We start from the raw sequence: 24,611 nt of genomic DNA on the forward strand, positions 1-24,611 counted from the left end.
AGTCATAGACCAAAGTATTAAAATTTAAAATGGGATGCTTTTATTTTTCCATTCCTCACATCCCTCTCATTAATCAGTTGGGTTGCATGGTTCTAAGCTCATTAGCTTGGTTACTTGGCATGTTTTGTCAGTGGTTAAATGGCTCACGAGCATCCTATTTACTCTCTATGTATCATAGAAATCATAGAGCAGTGTTAAGAGCTGTTTGTTTTGGGCAATGAAGTACTAGTTATTTATGTGAGAATTAGAATTTATATTCTGGAAAGTTATGAAGATAGTATTACTCATTTTTAAAAGTAAAACAGCACCACAATTAAGAATTTATATTGTCCATGGGGGCTGGGATAGTGGCTCAGTGGTAGAGCACTTGCCTAGCATGTGTGAGGCACTGGGTTTGACTCTCAACACTGCATATAAATAAATTAAATAAAGGTCCATTGAAAACTAAAAAAAATTTTTAAAAAAGAATTTATGCTGTCCAAAAGTAAGAGATAATTTTTTTTCTCATCCAGTAATTTTAAAGCGTTTTATTTTATTAAAAAAAAAACTCATAGGACAGGTTTTCAATATTATGTTTCCATTTGGTTAATTCTCATCATGGTTGTGAAATAAAACCAGTGAAATTCCCATGTTGGGAGGAGGGAACAGTGAATGTTCCTTGCTAAATAAAAAATGTGCTTTGGGCCATAAGGTGTTTGATGCAAGCACACGGCTCACAGACTAGAGTTTAGTTGGTTGTGCCTGCATTCTCCTTTTCTCAACACAGTAGCTGCCACTGCAATTGTGTTTTACAAATACCAAACCTACTCAGTCAAGTTACTTAAAAGACCAGGGGCATTTCTGCCTTTCATAAGATAAGAATCAAGCGTGAAGGAATGGTTGGGGAAAATAAATGGGAATTCACTGCAGTATAAAATCATCAAGGAAAAAATTTATCTACTGATACAGAAACAAAGGGTGATATTTTTAACAAGTTATTTTTCTTTCTAGAATCACTAAAATATCTACTACGATAGAAACAGTACTAATCATTGGGAATACGACAGTGAATAAGAAATGAGAGGTTTTTATTGCTTTCATATCCTGTGATTTATACATTCCCAGAGGTAATTTAAATGTATAAAAACTGTTTAGAACATTGTATAGAATTTGATCATAGATGTAAAGTGTCTTAACAATTGAAAGTAAAAACTACTGAAAAGAACAAAAAAATTTTCTAAATTTTTTTTAATCTTTTTCTTTGGTGGAGAGGTAGTATGAGAAATTAAATCTAGGAGCATTCTGCTTCTGAGCTATATCCCAAATCCTTTTTAAATTTTTTATTTTGAGACAGAATCTAACTAAGTTGCCCAGGCAAGCCTTGAACTTGCTCTCCCCCTGCTGCAGCTTTCTAAATAACTGGGACTGCAAGTGAATGCCACCATGTCTGGCTTTACTACTTCTTGTATCCATGAAAACTAATCAGTAGTAGTAGTAGTAGTAGTAGTAGCAGCAGCACTACCAGGGATTGAACCCAAGGTGCTTAACCAATGAGCCACATCCCCAAACATTTTTTTAATATTTTACTTACAGATAGGGTCTCACTGAGTTGCTCTGGGCCTTGCTAAATTGTGGAAGCTGGCTTCCCAAGCCTCTGGGATTACAGGGGTGCACCACTGTACCTGGCTATTAGTCTATTCTTTAAGCCAATTTGTGTGCAGAATGCTATGATGTATATGTATTTAACGAGTTTACAAGATTCTCATGTTATGGTATGGACAGTTAGAACAAGTATTCAGTTAAAGAATAAATCCAGCTCCTGAACTCAGTAGAAAATTAATTTGAAAAGTTAAAAAAAAAATGAGTAAGATTGCCAGATAATAGGTGAATTCATATGAAAAAGTTTAATGGTCAGCACAGGAAAGAGAGAAAATTCTAGATTCACTACATTGACCAGTTTTAGAAGGTTTATTTGTCAGTTTTCATTACTATAACAAAATACCTGTGGAAGGATAACTTTACAAAGAAAAAAAAATTATTCAAATAAGTTCACACTTCTGAAGGCCTAGGACCCACATCCAGTGATGGCTTTCCAGATGGTATAGTCCCACAGTATAGAACATCACATGGTAAAAGAAATGGAGCACACACATGTACTTCTTCTGGTGTGTCTGTCTTTCTGTCTGTCTCTCTCTCTCTCTCTTTTCATAAAACCAGCAGTATCCAGTCATGGTGGATCACACTTTATGACCTCATCCAGTCTTAATCACTTCCAAAAGCTCTTCCTCCAAACACAATAGTCAGAATATGTTTCCACCCTCTAAATACCTCACATTGGGGATTAAACATGTGAACCCTTGAGTTCAAACTCAATTAGAAGTCAACTGTCAACCAGTCTCTTTTAACTTCTTCTTACTGGTTGTGCAGATTAGTACTATGCCTTTTGTTTCCTCATCTAAAATGAGGACAATAATAATAACTATTTCATAGAAATTAAATTGCATAAATTACTTAGCAAAGTGACTGAGTTTACTAGCTCTAAAAAATATTAGGTGCTATTATTATTGTACATAGTTTACAAAGTACTTTTTAAAATATTTTATTTATTTATTTATTTATTTATTTTAATTAGGTATATATGACAGCATAATAAATTTTGATTCATTATACACAATTGAAGCACAACTTTACATTTCTATGGTGGTACACAATGTAGCATCACACCATTAAAAAATTAGTAATACATGTACTTAGGGTAATGATGTCCATTTCATTCTACCATCTTTCCTGCCCCCATGCACCCTCTCTCCCCTTTGCCCAATCAAAGTTCCTCAATTTTTCTCTTGCCTCACCTCTCCCCATTATGGATCAGCATCCACTTATCAGAGACAACATTCAGCCTTTGTTTTTTTGGGATTGGCTTACTTTGTTTAGCATCGTATTCTCCAACTCCATCCATTTACCTGAAAATCCCATAATTTTATTCTATTTTAATGCTGAGTAATATACCACATATACCACAGTTTCTTCATCCATTCATCTATTGAAGGGCATCTAGGTTGCTTCCACAGTTTTGATGAAGATTAAAATGAGTCAAGAACTGAGCTGCTGTGAACATTGATGTGGCTGCGTTACTAAAGTATGCTGATTTTAAGTCCTGTGGATGCCAAGAAAACAAACAACCCAATCAATAAATGAGCTAAAGAGCTGAACAGACACTTCTCAGAAGAAGATATCCGTTCGATCAACAAATATATGAAAAAATGTTCAACATCGCTAGTAATTAGAGAAATGCAAATCAGAACTACTCTAAGATTTCATCTCACATCAGTCAGAATGGCTGCTATCAAGAATACAGACAACAATAAATGTTGGTGAGGATGTGGGAGAAAAGGCACACTCGTACATTGCTAGTGGGACTGTAAATTGGTGCAACCAATCTGTAAAGTCGTATGGAAATTCCTTAGAAAACTTGGAATGGAACCACCATTTGACCCAGCTATCCCACTCCTTGGTCTATAAAGTACTTTTTATATGTTATTTTTGTCAATAATAGGTGTGGTAAGAAACTCCAAAGTTTTCCTAGCACTGTCCCATTTTATTCTTTGTATAAATATGAATAACACCCTTCCCTTTTCACAAGTGTTCCAGTTTGGAAAATACATTATATGGTTGCCTTAGCAGTGGGTCTCAGAATTAGGGATAACCATCGAGAAAAACATACGTTGACAGAGCTGAGGAAAAACTATCTGTGGAATAGAACCCAGGAGAATCAGAAAAAGTAAGGTGCCATCAATCACAAGTTAGTTCCATAGCATCTGTTTTTGTTTTGCTTTGTCTTGGCTTGTTTATGGTACTAGGGACAAAACCCACGGTGATCTACCTCTGAGCTATATCCCCAGCTTTTCTTATTTTTTGTTTTAAGACAGGATCTCACCAGGTTGCTGAGTCTGGGTTGGAACTTGCAAACCCCCTGCCTCAGTCTTCTGAGTGACTAGGATTACAAGGTGTGCACTACCATGCCTGGTTAAAGCAGCTTTTATATCATTCCAGAAGGTTTTAACTTTCTAAATCAGACTGGAAACCTGTTCTGAGGAAGGAGACCAGCCTTTCAGTATGTCAGTTGAAGAATAATAAGAATTCCAAGGGAGTACAGTTGGTAGGGAAAGAAAATATCATGTTGACAAGTCAGCATAATTTAGACTTTGTGATTCACTGATGAAAGAGGCCAGATCCAGTTTTTTGGATTGATCAGCTCAAAACACAGTATTGTCAACTGGGAGAGATACTATGTTTAAAAAAAATATGGAGAGAAGATAAAGAACTCAATTGTATACATAATAAATTCATATGCCTGTGAAATAGACATGCAAGTGGAAATTTTCAGAAGTTTTATGTAACAGTTTGGTGTTAGAAGAACACCAGATTTTGACACCATTTGCCTGGAGGTGGTAGTTTAAGCCTTGTGAGTGACTGGGATTACTTAGTAAAAAGAAACTGTAGCCAGGAGGGGAAATATGCTAAAAATAGATGTTATGCAATGCCAACCTTTTCCTTTGATAGGCAAAAGAAAAACAGGAAGAAAGATAGCTGGTAGAGCTCTGTAAAGAACACTGTGGAAGGGGCTGGGATCGTGACTCAGTGATAGAGCGCTCACCTGGCATATGTATGACACTGGATTCAATCCTCTGCACCACAAAAATAAAATAAAGATATTGTGTCCAGAGAGAGAGAGAGAGAGAGAGAACACTGTGGAAGGGGAGTTTCTGATGGAGACTCATCCATCCTCCATGTCTCCAGTTGGCCGAGGTGATGAGTCTTTTGGCTTTGGCAGTTGCTGAGTCTGGGCTGAAACTTGGCAACCTGAGTGGATCTCTTGATCCATTCATGAAGAAACCATATAGTGGTGAAGAAGGAAATAAAAGCAAATGTCTTTATTTAAGGAGGGAAGAGGATGTGAGGACAAGGAAAACAAAAAGCCCCCCTTCACTCTCCAGTATAGTAGACACTGGCCATGCATGGAGGTTTAAATTAATTAAAAGTAAGAAAATTTAGAATTTCCTCAGTTACACTAGCCACATTACAAATACTCAGTAACCCCCTGTAGCTGGTGGCTATAATATTGGAAGGGCAGACATAGAATATTTTCATTATCACAGAAAGGTTTTTCGTACAGTGCTGGAATTTGTAATGGAAATGGCAAGATGGAAGAGTTTGAAAGATATGTTATATCATGAGAGGATCTCTCCCCACCTCCACATCACTCAAGATAAGCCTTAAGTGAGTGTGTTTATAGTCTGTGAGGCAAGTGAGGCAGAGAAGTTGTATTAGAAAAGAAAAGAGAGCACATAGGAAAGACTAGGGTGTGGGGGCAGGGCTGGCATCCAGAACACTATAGTAGGAATAGTTCCTTCTCTGTAATAGATGAAAAAAGTACAGATACAATGGCTCCTTAGGCAAAGTCAAGAAGCAAATAACTATAGCAGCCATACTGACCTGTTGAGAAAATAGAGTGCTATAAATTTTAAAAAGAAGTTTTTTTTCTTTTTGCCTATTTATAACTTTCCTATGTACACACATGAATTTACCACAGTGAATTTCATCATCATGTAGATACGCAAGATACTAATTTTAAAAACTATAATACAATAACAGAAAGATCAGTAGCATATAGAGAGGGAACAGGGGGAGGGAGATGGGGAGAAAAAGAGAAGTACTGAGGACTATATTAGAACACATTTTATCCATGCTTTTATAATGATGTCAAGATGAATCCTATTATTATATATAACAAAAAAGAACTAATTTTTAAAAGGAAAAATACCAAAAAATAAAATAAAGTTCAGTAGAGAAAAACAAAGAAACAAAAAAAGAATATCCCAATATTTGACTAGGAAATAGGTACTGACTTTAAAATTTTATATAAGCCATAGTTTGCAGCAGATACATGTTGAAACTAAAGTTTGTCTTTTTAATTAATAATCAAAGAAGCTACAATTAGTGGTACCTGCTTTATTACGGTATGCCCAGGACTAGGTATTTTACATTAACTACCTTTAAATCCACAAAACAAATCTCAAATATAGTTATTATATTTGAGGTTAAGAAATTTATTTAAAGGTACAGAGTAACTACTAAGTAGGGTTTCACAAGTATGAAATATAGACTAGCAGGGGACAGTTAAGAGTACAGGGAAAAGTTGGGAGTGGTGATGCACGCCTATAATCCCAGCTCCTCGGGGAACATTAGTTCAAAGCTAGCCTCACTCAGCAAAAGCAAGGTGCTAAGCAACTCAATGAGACCCTGTCTCTAAATAAAATACAAAATAGGGTTGGGGATGTGGCTTAGTGGTGGAGTGCATCTAAATTCAATCCCTGGTACCAAAAATAAAAGGGTACAGGGAAAGACCTGAGTACTCTATGTACACACAGCAGACACCCCTAATTTGAATTATCAGGAAGGTGTTTTGGATATAAGTGGCTAAATGGCTCCCAAGAACTGAAGGTTGAGGAGCTAGTTGATGAGTGGCAGCATGTTATCCAGGAAGAAGAAACAAAGTTGACATTAAAGGAAGTAGAATTCCAAGATAGCTGGAGTATAACCTGAAAAGACAGAAAAAGTTGAGAGATGGTACAGAGATCAGTCACCCAACCTCCTTAGTTCATGCTTTGCTCCATCCATTGTATTCCTCAGAGGTGTTTCTTAAATAAAGATCTTAATATACTTAAGAAAAAATGGTTAACATTTCAGTATTTTATCTGCCCATCTAGCTGATAAACCTAAAAAGGGGTAAAAAATAAAATTAATAAATAAAGCAATTTTCTATCTTGTATATGAGAATTAAGAGATAGCCATCTAGTGGCCTTTCTCCTATGTAAAGAGGTATTTATAGAAATTCTGCTCGGAGCTATGCTCTCATAAGCTCAGTGCAACTTGCATTGCAGCCAAGATCATTACATTGTTTTAACCGTGTTTGCTTTCTTAACCCAGTGATAATTGTAATGACAATTTTGAAGAAACTGGAGTGATCTGCATTTAGTATTTTATCACCACTGTTACAACATTTCCTAACAAAGCCGAAGGACTGCAAATTCTGAACCTGTATTCTGGCATCAGTATTAGCCCCGCGACATTAATCAAGTTTTTAAACTATGTTTTTTTTTTTAAAAAAATCTCTCCCTGAAATTACCTTGTGTCTTATTTTCTATATAAAATGTCTTATTGTACAAGTGTATTAAACTGTTTATATTTAGCATGTGGGGCAGGAGAATTTAGCAGTAATGGATTAATTTTTCTTCTGAGAGGCAGGATGCCACCTGTGGCCTAACCAGTTTGGTTGAGTTATAATTTGCTTTGTTCATTTTACAGAAATTACCCTTATTAGTTGGTAATTATTTTCTGATTGAATATTTCACCTGGGACAAGCTGATTTCATGGGCAAGAACTGAAAACCTACTTGGAATAAGTATGACTATATGTATACCTTACAGAATTTATAAAAAAACATTTTGGAAAGACTTCATATTCCCTTGTACCAATTTCTTAATATATTCTTTGGTGGAATGTATCATGGCTAAACCAGTCACCATTTTTATTTCCAAATATCCACAAAACAGGTTTTATAAATGTTATATTTTGGTGCTATTAATGTAATTAAAATGTAGGCAATAGGATTTTATAATCACAAGTAATTTCTTCATTAGCAGTAATTAATTCAGGGTGAGGGTAAGGACAGGAAGAACTGGGGGTTACCATAGAATGATTTCATGTTTCCCATTCAACACAGATTTAAAGCTATAGATGTAAATGATGAAGGTTAAAATGATTCAAGAACTTTCTGTAGACATTTTTCTATCTGTGACCATATTTGATAAATAATTGTTGTGGGGGAATTGGATTATTATTTTTAAGTTCCTTCCTTACTATCTATGTAGGAAAGTATAAAACACACTTAGTGGCAAATTATTCTAATGGTTTTAGTTTGTTAACATATTCTCCTTTGTTTCAAACTAACTTCAAACTGTTCTTTGCTTACAAAATTATTCTCTCATTTTTTATTTAGAGGAAACAAGTGGAATGATTTGCAGTAGCATTACTAACAAAATAGTGATAAAACTGGTATACCAAGTGCCAAATGAACACATATGTGATATTTTGTTGTATTTTACAGGATCTTCTTGGAAAACAACATATATAATCCTTTCTGATAGCTTAAACTTTAATAGAATTAAAAAAAAAAACCTTCACAGGGTTTGCCTGTAAAGATATCGTTTCTCTAACATAGCTGTTGGTATTTTATTTTACAAATCTGAGGAACTCTTAACTTTCATATCAATTAAACTATACTGTGAAAGCTGTTGATTGAATTGTACCATGAAATCACATGTGCACTATTTTGTTTTGACTAATATGTCAATAGGCATAATATGTGTATTCTTGACAGAAAGAAGTAGAAGGTAATTGAAATGTGAAGGTATATTATTCTTCCACTGAGTAATTCTTTGTTTTCTTTTTCCTATACTTGTTGAAAGCAACCTTGTCTCTCACTATGAAGAATCAAGAGTTGATATTTTTAAGGCACCAAATTTTGTAAATTTTACAATCTCATCAACCCTCCACCTCTTTATCTCTTCTCTTTTCCACAGGTGATTTCTATTCACTGCTTTCCAAGCTGCTAGGAGAAAGGGAAGATGTTGTTCATGTGCACAAATATAATCCTACAGAAAAGGCAGAATCAGAATCAGACCTGGTAGCTGAGATTGCAAACGTAGTCCAAAAAAAGGATCTTGGTCGGTCTGATGCCAGAGAGGGTGCAGAACATGAGGAAAGGGGCAATTCTGTTCTTGTCAGAGACAGAATTCACAAATTCCACAGACTAGAATCTAACTTGAGGCCAGCAGAGAGCAGAGCTTTCTCATTACAGCAGCCCCTTTCTGGTGAAAGTACCCGGGAACCAGAACACACAGGAGGTGCGTTTAGGGTTTTATTTTATTTTTTTTTAAGTGTAAAATGCTACAATCCACATTAGCAAAATCTGAAGGGAATAAAAATGTATGGGTGAAAAATCATCAATGAAAAAGACTTTTTAGAGAAAATATTACTCAGATTTAAGATATCAGATACTACCTTTGTTGATGAGTTCTTTTTTGAAGTGGAGAATGTTCCAATACTACATGAATTCAGTGTCTGTTCCATAGGTGAACCAGAGCTATAAGGACCAAAAATAGTTGGATCATTTGGGGGATGGAGGCATATGAAATTCAGGGTAACAAATCAACATTTTCCATTTTGCTCAATGGAAAGAAATTGAAAATTCAAAACCTTACATGTAAGTCCCAGTGTATTCGATGCTTATACACTATCTTCTTTAACAGTAATTAAATTTCCCTCAAAGGAATCTTATACTTTCAACATTCTAGTCCAACTGACTTATAAAATGTAACCATTTTGTGACTTTGATTTCTCAAGTTCCATTATCAGTTGCTATTTTAATTGCATATTTATTTCTGAAGGGACCTCCAGTAAGTCAATAACTATCAGATTTATCTTTATTTCTAACCAAGATTGGCTTCCATAATTAGAAGACAATACCTTATTCCCTTCAGGTTTCTGTACGGGTGAGCTGTAGATGCCTCATCTTTGTCTTTAATTGTATTGTGGCCTCTGTGATATTGATTGTGTTTCATGTTACCTGCTAATGTGGAAAGCCAGATAATACAGCATGTGGAGATAATCTCCAAAAAAGTAACGGATATGCATGTATGGCAGCTGTCCATGCGTGGGCTGAAATGGCACTGGCTGCCAGCTTGATGTTTTCAAATTCAGCTTTGCAGGAAGCCATAAATTATTCAACACCCAGCTGATTTTTATTTATAATTGAAAAAAATTAGCATACAGGGCCTTTTGCTCACATGGAAGTTTCAAGCATTGTCCTGTGGGATGCGTCTAATGGTTTTTCTGAGATGTTAACTGGAACTTGGACTTTTAACTTCACATTTAAACAGGTTCAGCCCTGCTCTAACTTATCCTAAATTTGTCTAATAAAACTGTGTCTCAAGAGATGGTCCCTGGACCCCCTTGCCTGAGAATCACCTAAGGTCTTTAAGTAAAATTTAGATGACAACTGAATTGGCACCTGTGATGGCACCTGTAAGGTTCAGTGTTAAGATGTGCAGTGTATCATGCAGTGCCCATTCCATAAACACAGGATTGTCTGATCTATATTAAACATAGTGAATTTTTAACCCAAACAATACGGAAATATAAAAGGCAAAAAAGGCTTCTTTGTGAGAATAGGATTCTGTTCATGTGTGAAACACTATAGTTGTAGCACACTTTTTTCCATGACTTGTCTTTATTACTTTTGGGTTTGAAATGATATCATGGATATTCATAAGCATCACTAGTATCAGTATAAAATCAGAAGTTGACATAGGGCATATTTTTTCTAAAACTTGAAACCTGCTTTCTAAGAAAAAAAAATGCCAAATCTCCTGTATCTTCCAGGTTAAACACATAGAGGTGCTTGGGAGAAAATGTTTCTCCAGGATTTAGTTGCCTTTTATCATATATGTATGAATCTGATTTTAATGAATCAAAATCATAGCAAAAATCCTAACTTTGTAAAGAAAATGTACATGTGTTTCTTTTCTGAAATGACTTATTTAATGTTATTTCACTAATTACAAAAGTTTTTAAAAATTAAATGCAAAAAAGCAAACTGTAGGGCTGGGGTTGTGGCTCAATTGTAGAGTGCTTGCCTAGCATGTGTGAGGCACTGGGTTTGATTCTCAGCACCAAATATAAATAAATAAATAAAGTAAATATATCAAAATTCACAGTTAGTTAGCCTAACACTTTTTCTTAATTTGCTTTCACTGTTTATTATTGCACAATGCAATATCTAAGTTTTCCTTTGACGTTGTGTCACTCCTTTGGGTAAGCCAAAGGAAAGCTGACCCTTCCATTTTGCAAAATAAAAATGCAGGAAGTTATTCACATGTAAAGCCCTAAGAATATATATAGGTAGTCTAATTCATGTGTATTCCTGAGGGTATGGGCAAGGGGAATAAGTTTGATGAATAATCTTTCATCCTTTTCCTCATGCCTTTTCTTTATACTCTAGGCAAAGCTGAGAATGGACCCTAAAGGTCTGGAAGAATTTTTTCTCTCTCTGAGTGCCTAATTTTCTATAAGGAATTGTGTGAACTGAAAAGAGGAAAGTAACTTTTTATATGAAATTTTATTGACAAAAATATAAGACTATTGTGTGGCTTGATATTATTATAGCTCATAGTAATTTCAGATATCATGAAATATATTATTAGACATTGACTTATTTGAATGAGGTCACAAGTCTGAATTTAAAATTGGACTTTATGAATTCCAATGTGCACTTTCTAATTCCTTATAATTCAGTAGAATTGAACTTGATTCCTCAGTGCAGATATACTTCCTGGGAGTTCTGGATCCTCACTGCTTAAAAACTGGAAGCTTCCACTTAGGGCCCAATTCTATGTCCCCAGTTCTTGGAACCAGCACAGTCCCAAAGGTGTTTTAGCAATGGCACTTTAGATTTCATTGACTGGTTCACCAGTTGGAACTGCAATATGATATCTTATCCAGCTGACTAACTTACAGTTCAGAGACGCAATTAATGGATCAGCTCAAAACTCTATGTATGATTCTGTATGGTAGGCCCAGAAATACATGAGAGTTTCAAAAACAGTGCCATTTTGTGAACCTTTAGTTTGATCAGGATTCTACTTGCTTCCATATCCTGGCATCTGCCTTTAATGTTGGGTTCTCCACATGATTTAGGGTTGAATATCATTGAGCACCAAGCTTCATAATGAGCACAGTGGAGAGACAGTTTCCAGTTTTGCACAACATGTTTTCATTGTGTCCCTAAGAGTACAAATATCCACAAACAATGCAGCGTATCCCCAACCAATTCTCCATTTGACCAAGATAAAATTTGGAACCCACTTCAAGGAGGTAGTGTAATGAATGTAGTAGACTCCAGGCTCTCTACCAGCTTTGAATTCAAGCTATACCATTTACTGTGTGGGCCCTTAGCAAGTTTTGTTTTTTGCTTCATTCTCTAATCTTTAGGTTTTCCAACTACAAAATGAGGGTTATAACAGCACAATTCTCATAGGTTTTGAGTGGGGTTCAGATGAACATATATGGAAAGTTTTCCTAACAGTGAAAAATAAAAAACATTTATAACATGTTATGACACTTTAATAATACTTATGATGATTATTGCTACCTTAATGTCATGTTGAATTGAGATCCAAAAATTAAATACCAAAGTATAAATATTAATTACTTTATCTTAAGTAGCATTTGTAAACGATATTTCTCTTGCAGGGTATAGGAAAGCTGCAAAATTTCACACTTTAGTAATTTACGAAAGTGTTTGGCAGTGTTCTATCATGATGGAAGTTTGTGGCTCTTCCCATCTCTCATCACTCACATTGATCTATCTTGGTGTTTGCGTGTCGTATATGATGTACAGTGTAGAAATATTCAATTTGGTTATCTGGGCAACAAATGCATTCCTTTTTATCCTTCATGTAGTTTAATTACTGCCATTATTAGTTTAATATCTACTTTGAGATAGAATTGATTGAATAGAAATAAAATCTTAGCTGTCTTTCTACTAGTTGCCTTCTGGAAACTGGGCTTATTAAACAAACAATGAAAAACTAGATATAGCTATTCTAGCAGGAAGGTTTTATTGCACTACTGTTTATTAACTATAAAAGACTGATTCAGCATATACTGCTAACTTTTGGATGTTAAACTACATTGCATTTGTGACACTTCTGATCAGGAAAGAGGATTCACTCAGAAGGTCTTCTCTTATGATACATTGAGCTTTTTCATTAATTCCTATGAACAACTCATTTATTTTCAAGACCATTCTTATCTCATTCTCAGTCATATGTTTACTACTGGGCAAGTCTCACAGAATTCCTAGGATAAAGTAAGGCATTTTCTTGGTTGAACTTTCATCTCTGGAGAGGAAGCAAGTAACAACTTGCAACTACATAGCACTTACTTTGAACCCAGCTAAGTGTTCTAGATTCATTAACTCATTTAATCCCCCCCACAACTCTATTTATAAACCTTTTTTAGATAGAAAGAAATCGAAGCAAAGAAAGGTGCTCAAGTTCCATAGTTTAAGGAACCAAGAAGCAAAACAAGGCAGACTGGCTCCTGAGTCTTTTTTTTAGTCACTTTGTTATTCTGCATCTCACAAAAATATAAACTGTACAGAAAAGACAGATAGGTAATAGATACATAGGAAGTTTAATTTTCATTTAATCATCTTTGTTTACAATTATAATAACTATAGATGTAGATGACTTTTGATCATGCTTACTCAGTCAATATTGCCAAACCATTTGACCAAAATTAAAATTTCATTTACAATGAAAGAAACTTTAATTCTGCAAATGCTTTTGAGCCCCTGGTTGAATCTCACCTCTCTTTCTCACTTCTTCCCCATTAAGTTAAAATTATAATTATTTCTTGTTTTCTTTTTGTCTTCGGGATAAATATTTCTCCTATAGTTCTACTTAATTATGGTTATTGCTGGCACTTCTGATTAATAACAATCCCTAATCAAAATAAAACATCTTTTATTTACTCAGTGAAAATTGGCAAGTGCAGGAAAAGCAACCACTACATTTTGGGTTTGTTTGGAATATTCTTGGAATGTTCAGGCTCTTTTTCCTTAGGCTTAAATCTCAGAGTTGGCTTATTCTGCCCCTTGCCTGCCCCCTCTCCCCCAACCAGCAAACACAAACAGAATTCTTCTCCAGTTTTCTAAACATCTTGAAACATATTCTGAAATCATAAACATCCTCCTGTGTTCTGAGTGGACTATTCTCTGCCCTCTCTATACTCAGCAAGCTCCACCCCCTTACCCTTTAGTGCCCACACAAATATTGCTCCTCTGGGAGACCTCCCAAATAGACCTTCACCTAACCCCAGTCCAGCCCAAGCAAACTTCAGTCAGAAGTGTAGACTGATGCCTGTCTTCCTGCACTGTTGTGTCAAAAGTATTTTGTTATTATTGTATCCTATTACATTCCCATCCTGTTTTTTTAAAATATCTCTATTATATCTTTATATTTGTCAAAGCCAAAAAACACATTTTATTTCTTTGTGTTTCCCAATTCTAGTATAATGCCCTATAAAAAACACACTTAGGAAATATTTGTCAAAGATGCTTCATTGAAATTGTCATAGTTCTGGGTTTGAATTATATATTTTTTACTTCATCTATCTCTACCAGTCCTTATGTAGCACAGATAAATGAATGCCCTTTCAAATGCTTATTAATAATTTCATGTGAAAGCAGCATTGATCAGTAACATTAATCTTTCTTGGAAAGTGTACAATTTTTTAGTGATTTATTGATGAAATTCTAATAGTAATATTTAATTTTTCTCACAGTAGTAATTTTTTCTAAATATATGACATAATATGAAGCTAAACATTTACCTTTATTTATAATGAATATAAGTAATTTTTATAGGAAAACTAAACTTGTTATAAAAATTGTTATATATCAGTTGAAAAATGACACCATTTTAAAATCTCAGGAGGGGGCTGGGGTTGTGGCTCAGAGGTAGAGCACTTGCCTACCATGTGTGAAGCCCTGGGTTTGATCCTCAGCACCACATAGAAATAAATAAAATAAAGATATTTTAAAAAATAAATAAATAAAATCTCAGGATTTTTTTCACTTTTTTTCATCTTTTAGAAATCACAATGAAGTTATATCAAAGCCACTAAGATCAATAGATTATATAAATTTCTTATTTTTTAAAAAAAGTATTGTTTCTTCTAATAAATTTTTAAAACCAGATTTTAAAATATAAGTGATCAAGCTTTAATTAATCTTATCATTTACCATCTGAATTTAAAGTAGCTCACACTTAAGAGACTGTGTTTGATGCCCAAGGTCATATGTAAGAAGTTTGTATTTAATTTCCAAGTTAAAACTGTAAATCTACAGAATTAACTTAGTCATGTTTTGACTTGTTTCTTAAAGTCTAAGGGGAAACTAAACTAGAATTTTTAATTTCTCCATGATTGAAAGTGTTAAGTAAAGGATAGGGGAAAAATTGTGTAATTTTTTCAGTAAGGATTTGAAATTTTACTTAATTGGAGATTTTTTTTTTTTTTTAGAGAGAGTGAGAGAGGAGAGAGAGAGAGAGAGAATTTTTTTTTAATATTTATTTTTTTTTAGTTCTCGGCGGACACAACATCTTTGTTGGTATGTGGTGCTGGGAATCGAACCCGGGCCGCACGCATGCCAGGCGAGCGCGCTACCGCTTGAGCCACATCCCCAGCCCTAATTGGAGATTTTTAAATAATCATTCTTGATGATGGGGTCTGAAGTCTGGCTCAAGGCTAAACTTGTCTTCCCATCAAAGGAGAAAATGACAGGATGATTCCAATACCGTTATAGTGTTGTGTGATTCTCAAGTAGTGACAAGCAGGGAAGGGAAAAACAGTTGTATTAATTCCATCTACTTATACCACTCTTTTAAATGACAGACTTAATTCATGATCATTTAATCTTAAAAGTAATAACCTTGAATTGCCTAACCAAAAAAAAAAAAAAAAAGAAAGAAAAGAAAGAAAAGAAAATAAAAAAGAATCAGTGACCCTGAGGCATCAACATCCTGGATCAACATTCACAGAGGAGAACATGAACTGGGTTCTCCTTTAGCTATCTAGAATTTCTGGCAAATAAGGATACCCATATTCTATAAATTTTAAACTCTTAACTAGGTAATCTTAATAAATGTAAAGTATTTTAAATAAAGTCAAATACAATTCAATAACTTTTCTATATATTTGATACTAAAACAACCAGATTATTCATGGTGTTAGACTTCACACGTTTCCTTATACATCACCTTTGCCATACTGAAAATCTATCAAAAGTTGATATTTTAATGAATATGTTCTAGGTGTTCACACTGCCTTTCCTCCCTGAAAATTTTTCAACCAAAAATTATTCTTTTATGTAACAAACCAATATTTTTATAACAGGTATGATTAGGCTCAAAACAATCCATGTGTCAATGCTTTTTTGCAGACTTTTCAAGCTCTTAACCAGTTAAGAGGTGTTTGATAGTTTGAAAATTCACAACAATATTAAAGTTCTTTACATGTTACTTCCAATATTTTATGAATTCCATTTTTGGTCCCAGAACAAAGAACTTTTGGTGACATTGGCATATTCCTTCAGAATTAGTTTCTCTGCACCTTCATGAGTACTTAGCACCCAGTACTGTTTGGTGGAACACTGAACAGAAAGGTCCCAGGAGCTGTGATACGTTTCTGTGATATTAAATGAGAGTAATTAAACAATTCACATTTTTATTCAGTATCCTCACACTATCATCAGCTCTGTTCTAGGAATGAATAGTGGCCATACAAGTGAATTATAAGATAATAAGGGTGTGTAAATACTAGTTCACAACATAAACAGGTAGAGACTGGAGCATAGACTCAGTTTAGTCCATGTATTAGGCCATACTGTGGCCAAGCACTGTGCAAGATTTGTTGACCAAACACTGAGATGTGATTCCCGCCTTGGATGAATTCTACCTAGTTGTAATGGCTCTGGGATGTGAGACTCTCATAAAAGTAATTAAGTATCTATATTGTCACCAACCTTGAGAATCATGTGGAGTACCAACAGAAGTTTCTGCAGTTGGGGAGTGAGTATAACAGAGTGGCAACTAAATAGTCACACTATAACCAAGCTGAGAATGAACAAAGTACAACCTGTATCTCAAGCAATTTCAAACTACTTAAATCATTTTCTTGGGGAAATGATGTATCTATCCATTGAGCTATCTTGTTGTCTCTGATTATAATTCTTAGACCTTATTTCTGGAGTTAACTTTAAAAAAATATAGTTTTAATCATGCCACCTCATGCTTTAAAACCTTTTGTGTGGTTCCCAATTGCCTGTGGCAGCAGTTTGCAACCCTTTTTCCTGCTTTGACAATCAAGCATGATAGACAATTCATGCTATTCATCTACAGTTCCATTCAGATCCACTGCTATGCCCCGTGTTATATACCAGTTCAGGTGTGCCAACTCTGCCTCATCTTCTTAACTCAAGAAGGCATATCATAATACACATGAATGAAAATGACATCCTCGTGAACTCAGGTGTATTTCAAAAGTAAATTGTTCCACAACTCTGTGCTTTATGCTACTTATAATGTACTTGCAGTATCCCTTAAGCATAATCATAGCATAGGTCAAAACACAACAGCTGAAAACTACAGACTCTCATTGTTAAATGTCTCATTGTGTAGTATACAATGCAATAATTTTCTTCTCTGATTTCAAAGCAGATCTCAGAGTTGGCTTATCCTGCCCCTTGCCTGCCTCCTCTCCCCAAAACACCAAGCACAGACAGGATTCCTCTCCAGTTTTCTAAACATCTTGAAACACATTCTGAAATCATAAACATCCTCCTGTGTTCTGAGTGGACTATTCTCTGCCCTCTCTATACTCAGCAAGCTCCACCCCCTTACCTTTTAGTGCCCACACAAATATTGCTCCTCTGGGAGATCTCCCAAGTAGACCTTTACCCCACCCCAGTCCAGCCCAAGCAAACTTCAGTCAGAAGTGTAGACTGATGCCTGTCTTCCTGCACTATTGTGTCAAAAGTATTTGGTTCTTATTGTATCCTATTACATTCCCATCCTGTTTTTTAAAATATCTCTATTATATCTTTATATTTGTCAAAGCCAAAAAAACACATTTTACTTCTTTATGTTTCCAGAATCTAGTATAGTTTCCAGAAATCTAGTAAACACACTTAGAAAACACACTTAGGAAATATTTGTCAAAGATGCTTCAGCAAAGGTTGTTGGCAGATTGGTCTACTCTTTTTATTGATTATACTGTTTTGTTAATTTATATTACAGAAAAATTTAATGTGAAAGATAAAAATGATTTGAGTAAAAAGGAACTTTTTCTTTTTATATATTTTGCAGAATTGTTTTTTTAAAGTTCTTATTCTCACCTCTTCATCCTCTCAAGTTTTCAGGAGCTGATCATACAAGCCCCGAGCTTCCCTTCTTTCATCAGTCATTTTAATACCTATTTTTGAGGATTCCACTACATGTTGCCACATTCTTCAGAGAGTGGGAAGGAGAAATGAGACTAGAATTGCTATTTTTCATCATCTCTGTTGAAGCATTTGAGAGGGAAAGAAATATTGGCACTGATACAATAGCTTTCTCAGTAACCTTCATAATTATATATCCTTAGTTAGTTTTCCAACTCTGTACCTTGTACCGGTTTATTTATGAGTATGTTTAGGAAAGGGACTAACAAAAATGAACCCTGGTCTTCTGTGAGGATAAATGTTTTCTGATCAGAAATGAAAATAACTTGGAAATCATTCACTCTCGATGCTTTTTTGTTTGTTTTGTTTTGTTTTTTCCTTTGTCTTGTGGTGGGCAACAATGAATTACAGAAAGGGAAAGAGTGTCTCATTTTTATAGGTACACTAGGAGAAATGAGATTCATATCTTATATGTTCTCTATACAAGGGATAATCAATGAATGGTTTGTTATGAGCGCTATTGTATATTGAACATACAGAATTTACTCAAAAGAGAGAAGAGTGAGAGAAGAAAGTGACAGACTTACTGCCCATTCTTACTATTTCTTTACAACGTTTAACCAATTTATATTAAAACGATGCCATATCTATCATTGCAATAGTTTCCAAAGTTTCCAATTTAAAGAAAGAATCATATCAAGAAGGTAGAAGTTTCAAATTGTCAGGCAGGCATCTTACTATCAGAGAGAGAGAGAGAGAGAGAGAGAGAGAGAGAGAGAGAGAGAACACACAAATAGCTTCAAGACAAGTTTACAGGCACTTGTAACATTTCATAGCACAAGAAGCTACTTAGCATGTGCATGTGGTATGATTTATGTAGAGCATGGCTTGACAATTTCTTTGCATCTAGTGATGCTAATGCATGAGCTTTTTATGCCCATTGTGAATATTGGTGAAGTTACCCCAGTTTTTGTTTTTACTCTAAATGTATGGATTTATCTTTTAGATTTCCATGTAGAGGAGGCACTGGATTGGCCTGGAGTTTTTCTGTTGCCAGGCCAGGTTTCTGGGGTGGCTCTGGACTCTAAGAATAACTTGGTGATTTTCCACAGAGGAGACCATGTCTGGGATGGAAAGTAAGTAATATTTTTCCTTCACGGCTTAAATGAAAATGAAAAGTGGTGTATATCATTTTTATTAAAGTAAGAATGATGATGAGAAGACTATTATGTTGATTTTTCATTTTGATTTTGGGGCTGGGGGAGGAACACTATACAAAATGTGTCTGGTACATCCATCTAGAGACATGCAAACACTGGATGGCTCTCCTTATCTGATGTTAGTCACTAGTGATAAGTTTTCCAGGATTCATTATTAACAAATGACATGCAACATGATGGTATTCTAAGTGTATTGAAGTATATCTTTGATTATTTCTTCCCCTCATTCTCTAATTCTAAAATCCAGGAATATGGTTAAATGTATGTTTTATATTTGCACATAATCCTACATATTCTGTCCATGATTTTTATGAGAAAAATATATTTATATCTTTATTCTTTTAATGTATGACTGTGTTCCTTACCAGAGAGGAAATCTTATGCATTTTTTAAAACAGAATGGCCTCACCTACTAGTTTATGGAAAGAAAGTCGTACCAATCTTTCTCCTCCTTGAAATTACCTCCTCTTCCCAAGGGGAAAATATTAAAAGTAGTCCATTCTGTACTTGCTAAAACATTTCAAGACTACCAAGAAGTTAATAATGATAAACAACCATCTAAGGAAGGTTACTGGTACATTTCCTGTCCTAATACAAAATGAGTCTGAGTGCATTGGGCTGTCTTTCCATCATTCCATGGTGCACATAACAATTAACCTGGATACTGTGATTGGAGCAGTTTGGCCACCACATGTGTGCAGATGGTCAATACCTTGGCCCTCACATTTTGATGTAGATTAATTTTTTTACTGGAATTTGTTCTTTTAATGAGCACCAAAGAAAATGAAGGCTGTCTTATTTTCCTGCTTTTTCCTCTGGGTTGTCCTTTCATTCTGTCTTCTACTATCTCTTTAGAGGGATTTTTACTGAAAATGCCCAACACTTATTGAATGCTTACTGTTGGCCTTCCAGTGTTATAAATATTTACATAAATTGTCTTATAACAGGGAGGCTCTGTTACCACTCATTTTTCAGAAGAAAGACCAAGTATTTTCCCAGTGTCACGTTAGCAAATGGCAGAGTCTGGCTTCAGGTCCTTTACATCTCACTCAAGTGGGCCCCCTTAACCAATTGGTGATACTGCATTTAATAGATTAATAAGCACATTCACCTGATTGAATTTTGAAAACTTTGTTCCAAAATTTAACAGGTTATTTTAGTTCTTCTTATTCATTTATTTCACCACAAGTTTACATTTGAAGGTAAAATTTAAAATATCTTATTAATTAAATCTAACAGTTCTTCTCCTTTCATACTTAAAACCACAGGGTCTCATTTGGAATATTGATGATCTACATGTATAATTCAGTTTTATCCACTTTCAGAGATGTTGATCAAACTTATTTATATTAAACTCACTCTACTACATATACATATATGCAGTATTCTTTATGCACTTGAAGATGGAATAGGGCATCATTTCAAAACAGATTGGTAACTGTTACCATTTAATTGTTCTTTCTAGTTGTCACACTTGGAAGTGAATTCTGAAAAAGAGATTATTTCAGAGTTCAAAGCAAACAACCAAACTTAAAATTCCCATTCATACATCATCTTAGTTGTTATTGAACATCTAATGGTATTTTAACAAGTGCTTTTAAAAGCAAACTATCACTATTCACTGTGTTGTACTCTTAATGAATATTGCTACATTTTCTGCATGGATTTCCAGACACGTTTTACCAGACAAGAAAATTACAGCATCATTTTCTCCCATTGATACTGTTTCAGCTGGCTAAAACTAAATTGGACAAAATCCAAGTTTCCCTTTTAACAAGATATTCATTCCAAGTAAGCAGCAGAAGCTGGAATAGTTCAATAGAAAGAGAGATCCATAAAGACCAGCTTGGGGTAGGAGATGACACACAACTATGAAAAAGAGCCATATAAGAACATTTTCTGTGGCTTATGTGGCAGTTCTATCTGAAGAACTGATTTTTTCCTGGCACCTAGTTTTCATCTGGATAACCAGTATCATGTAGTTGTTTATTTCCATTTCATTGCCAAAGCCCTGGTGTGTTCACCCTAGCAAATGGCATCAACCAATGGGTACCATTGAAAATGCAATGCTTTATAGTGAACTGCTGATTTTATTCATTAAATCTGTTTTTTCTTTCTAATTCATCTTTATCTGTCAGATGTAAGAACATTCATTATCTCTCATTCTCTCTGTGTTTCTGGTATTGCATGTTGGCCTCTGGCTGTCTTTGTAATCCATAGTTTTAAGAAAAATTCTTTTTCAACCCTCAGATTTCTGCTTCCAACCCAGTCCCTGCTTTATTATTCATGAAGAGAATTGGAAGTGGATTATTCTGTAATTATTTCTTTAAGAAAATAAATTTGTATTTCTTCAAAGAAAAAAAAATTAGATGTGGCTCTGTTGTTTGGTCATGCAAGACCATCCTATCTACCTATCTATAAAACTGTATAAATATGTTACTCTGTATTAATTAGAGTACATATTTTTCCTTCTCCATTAAAAATCCAAGGATTGTATGAAGAAGAAGACAGCACCTTCCAGTAGAATATGTGATGTGCTAATGAGGGATAATGTAAATTAAAGATTAGGTGGAAATCACATTCTTATTGCTATACTGTTTGGACAGAGTAGTGAGAAATCCTACTATTGATTTTTCTTAGAATCTTTCCTATTCTATTTCTTAAGTTCAGAAAATTATAAATTTCATAAGATAATGGCTTGCTCTAAATCAAATCTAAGCACTCTATACCCCATAGTTCTTAGGAGATGATCATTTTTTTTATGAATCAGACAGTGGTCGGAGTTAATAATCCCTAATTAATATTTAGTACCCCAAATTCCTTTGATACCATTGCATCAACTATCTTTATAAATACTATTACTCATCATTATTATCTGATAGCCCTGATCAGCTCTTATTCTTCTACTTAACCTTTGCTAAATGAGCATGGCAACTGAAGTAATATTATTAATAATAATAAACCACTTAACCTCCTGAAAAATGATTGCCACTTCCTTGTCAATTTGATTTCCATTTTCCTCCCATATGGACCTAACTTCAATATGGCTACTCTAAGGAGCTTCTTCTAGCAGAAGTAGGAAAAGCCTATTGCCAGGAGGGAATAATGAAATTTTAAAGAGCCTCTTGTCTGCCCTGATGTTAGGGCAGCATGGCAGCTCCAGCTCTTTAATCATTAAATTCCTCTCAGCAGGGGCTTGGTAGCACTTCTCTCAGTAACAGCTGTTCCTGGGACTCTATCTTAAAATCAGGACTGCAATCAAAGCCTTGCACCTTGTCCTTTCTTTCTTATATCTCTACTGTGGTTGGGTTGTATCAAATGGAATCCACATTACACACCCACTTAACTAAACTGTGAGCCTTGCCATGGATTTGGGGGTGTTTAAAGTTGTGTCCTTTATTTCATTTGTCATTTCTTTGCAGGGGTTTGGAAGGGACCTTAGAAGTTGAGTTGCCTAAGATTCTGTTACCAGTAAGAGAGAAAACCCAACACAAACTAGTTTAGGGAAAAAGAAAGTTTTTTTGTTTGCATAATGAAAACTTCAAGGAATGTGGTGGCCCTAGCAACATCACCAGGATCCATTTTTCAATTCATTTTCTCCTGGTTGGCTCCATTTCCAGATTGATTAATGTCCTTCCTTTCCCCTCACAGCTTCAGCATCACATTATTTCACTAGTCTTGAAGTAAAGAGAGCCTACATCCCTGATAGAGGAACAAAAAAGTCTAGGTTGAGCCTTTATAGCATTCCTTGGTCTGATTTATCTCTTCCATCCTTGAACTAGTTTTTGTGAGTGGAGAAATGAAATCCACTCTTTGGCTTAGCCTGACTTGTTCTCCTTGAACCTGAGAGTACAGTCGGTACCATTTAGAGTAAATGGGCTGAGAGTAAGGCAAACAAAGAATGTTGGGTCAGCCAAACAAAGGTTGAGGTCTCATTAACATAAAACAGTACAGTGCACACAGAGATCCTCAACAGGAAATGTCCACCAGAGGGTTATCTCCAGCCTCCCACTTAATGCATACATTTTTTTCTATAACATCTTTAATACTTGTTCTATGCTTGAATATTTTGATGGCAAGAAATTCTCTAGACTTGGATATGTATCTCTGCTATGGCTGGGTTGTGCCATGCATAACTCACATTACATAGCTATTTAACAACTACGAGGCTTATCCCTAATTTTAGGTGTTATATAATTATGAGATCCATTCAGATGTTATAAAGTTCTTCATTGTGTTAAACTTAACTCTGAATTCACCCTTATGGCAATAATTCAGATGGATTTGTTCCCCTTTTTCCATGTTAAATATTTGCATTTTTGAAGAAACATGTATCTTCTGTATGCTTAATATTTCCCAGGTCCTCAACCAGTGTTCATGCTGATATGATTACTTTCATCTAAGGCACTTTGGCTTCTCAGGGCTTTAATGTGGTCTAGAAGTGGCCAATAACTCATATAATTTATCTGGTCAGTGATGCTGTGATTTCTTTCTTTGGTGTGGATTCTAGATATTAGTATTAAATGATTGATTTTAAATGATTGTATTAATCTCATATATGTTGCCTTATGTTGAATATGTAATCTCAGATATTTTTATTTCATAAAATTATGCTGAAATTTTTAGCAGAAATTTATATGTATATGGTGTTTTTAAAAAATCAAATTCAAGACTTTATTCTAATTATATTTTACTTCATTAGATTTAGCATTGCACTTTTTCAATTGTACAGATGTTATTTTAATCCTGATTAACCAGAGGTTAAGCTATTTCTTTCAGCCCTGTGTTGTCTGTTTGATAAGCATGTTTTTTATATCTTTATAAGTGTTGTTTATAAAATATGAATACCTGAATGGTTGATTTTACAAGTTTTGTTCATAGAGAATTGTGGTCACAAACCATCTCTTCATCAATTCTCTGTGGAAATTTGCCTTAATCTGTTGTTTTATAAATCTGTTTTCTTCCTAACTTGGAGAAAAAAAAAATTAGTTCAAGATTTTTCTCACCTGTTGTCTGGATCCTTAAAAAGATATCTGTCTGGGGTTCTGTTTCTCCATCTGCAATTCTTTAGCACCTTAATTTTTTTTTTTTTATGTTGTGGATTAAACCCAGAAGACCTCACATACTCTAGGAAAGTACACAACCACTGAGCTCCATCTCCAGCCCTCACACCTTAAAAAATAAAAGCCTAGAAAGCAGAACTCAAAGTGACTGAAGGGCACCTTGAATCTTCACATCTGACTGAGTTCTAAAAAAAGAAAGTTTACATATTCCACCCCTTTCTT

General features: G+C 34.8%; 1 protein-coding gene across 8 annotated transcripts in view; it reads left to right on the top strand.

Moving 5' to 3' along the window:
- The window catches only part of Pam (peptidylglycine alpha-amidating monooxygenase), a 292,525-nt gene that overhangs the window by 236,456 nt on the left and 31,458 nt on the right, over positions 1 to 24,611 (top strand). For 5 of the 8 annotated variants that reach the window (XM_077800613.1, XM_077800609.1, XM_077800620.1 and 2 more), the window contains 2 exons: positions 8,625 to 8,948; positions 19,113 to 19,242. In XM_077800613.1, coding sequence (XP_077656739.1) covers positions 8,625 to 8,948; positions 19,113 to 19,242 — 454 coding nt within the window. The remainder of the gene's footprint in view (positions 1 to 8,624; positions 8,949 to 19,112; positions 19,243 to 24,611) is intronic. The other 3 variants (XM_077800628.1, XM_077800630.1, XM_077800632.1) reach the window with 1 other exon arrangement.

The sequence above is a fragment of the Urocitellus parryii genome, chromosome 1, assembly GCF_045843805.1.
Source record: "Urocitellus parryii isolate mUroPar1 chromosome 1, mUroPar1.hap1, whole genome shotgun sequence".
Classification (NCBI taxonomy): Eukaryota; Metazoa; Chordata; class Mammalia; order Rodentia; family Sciuridae; genus Urocitellus; species Urocitellus parryii.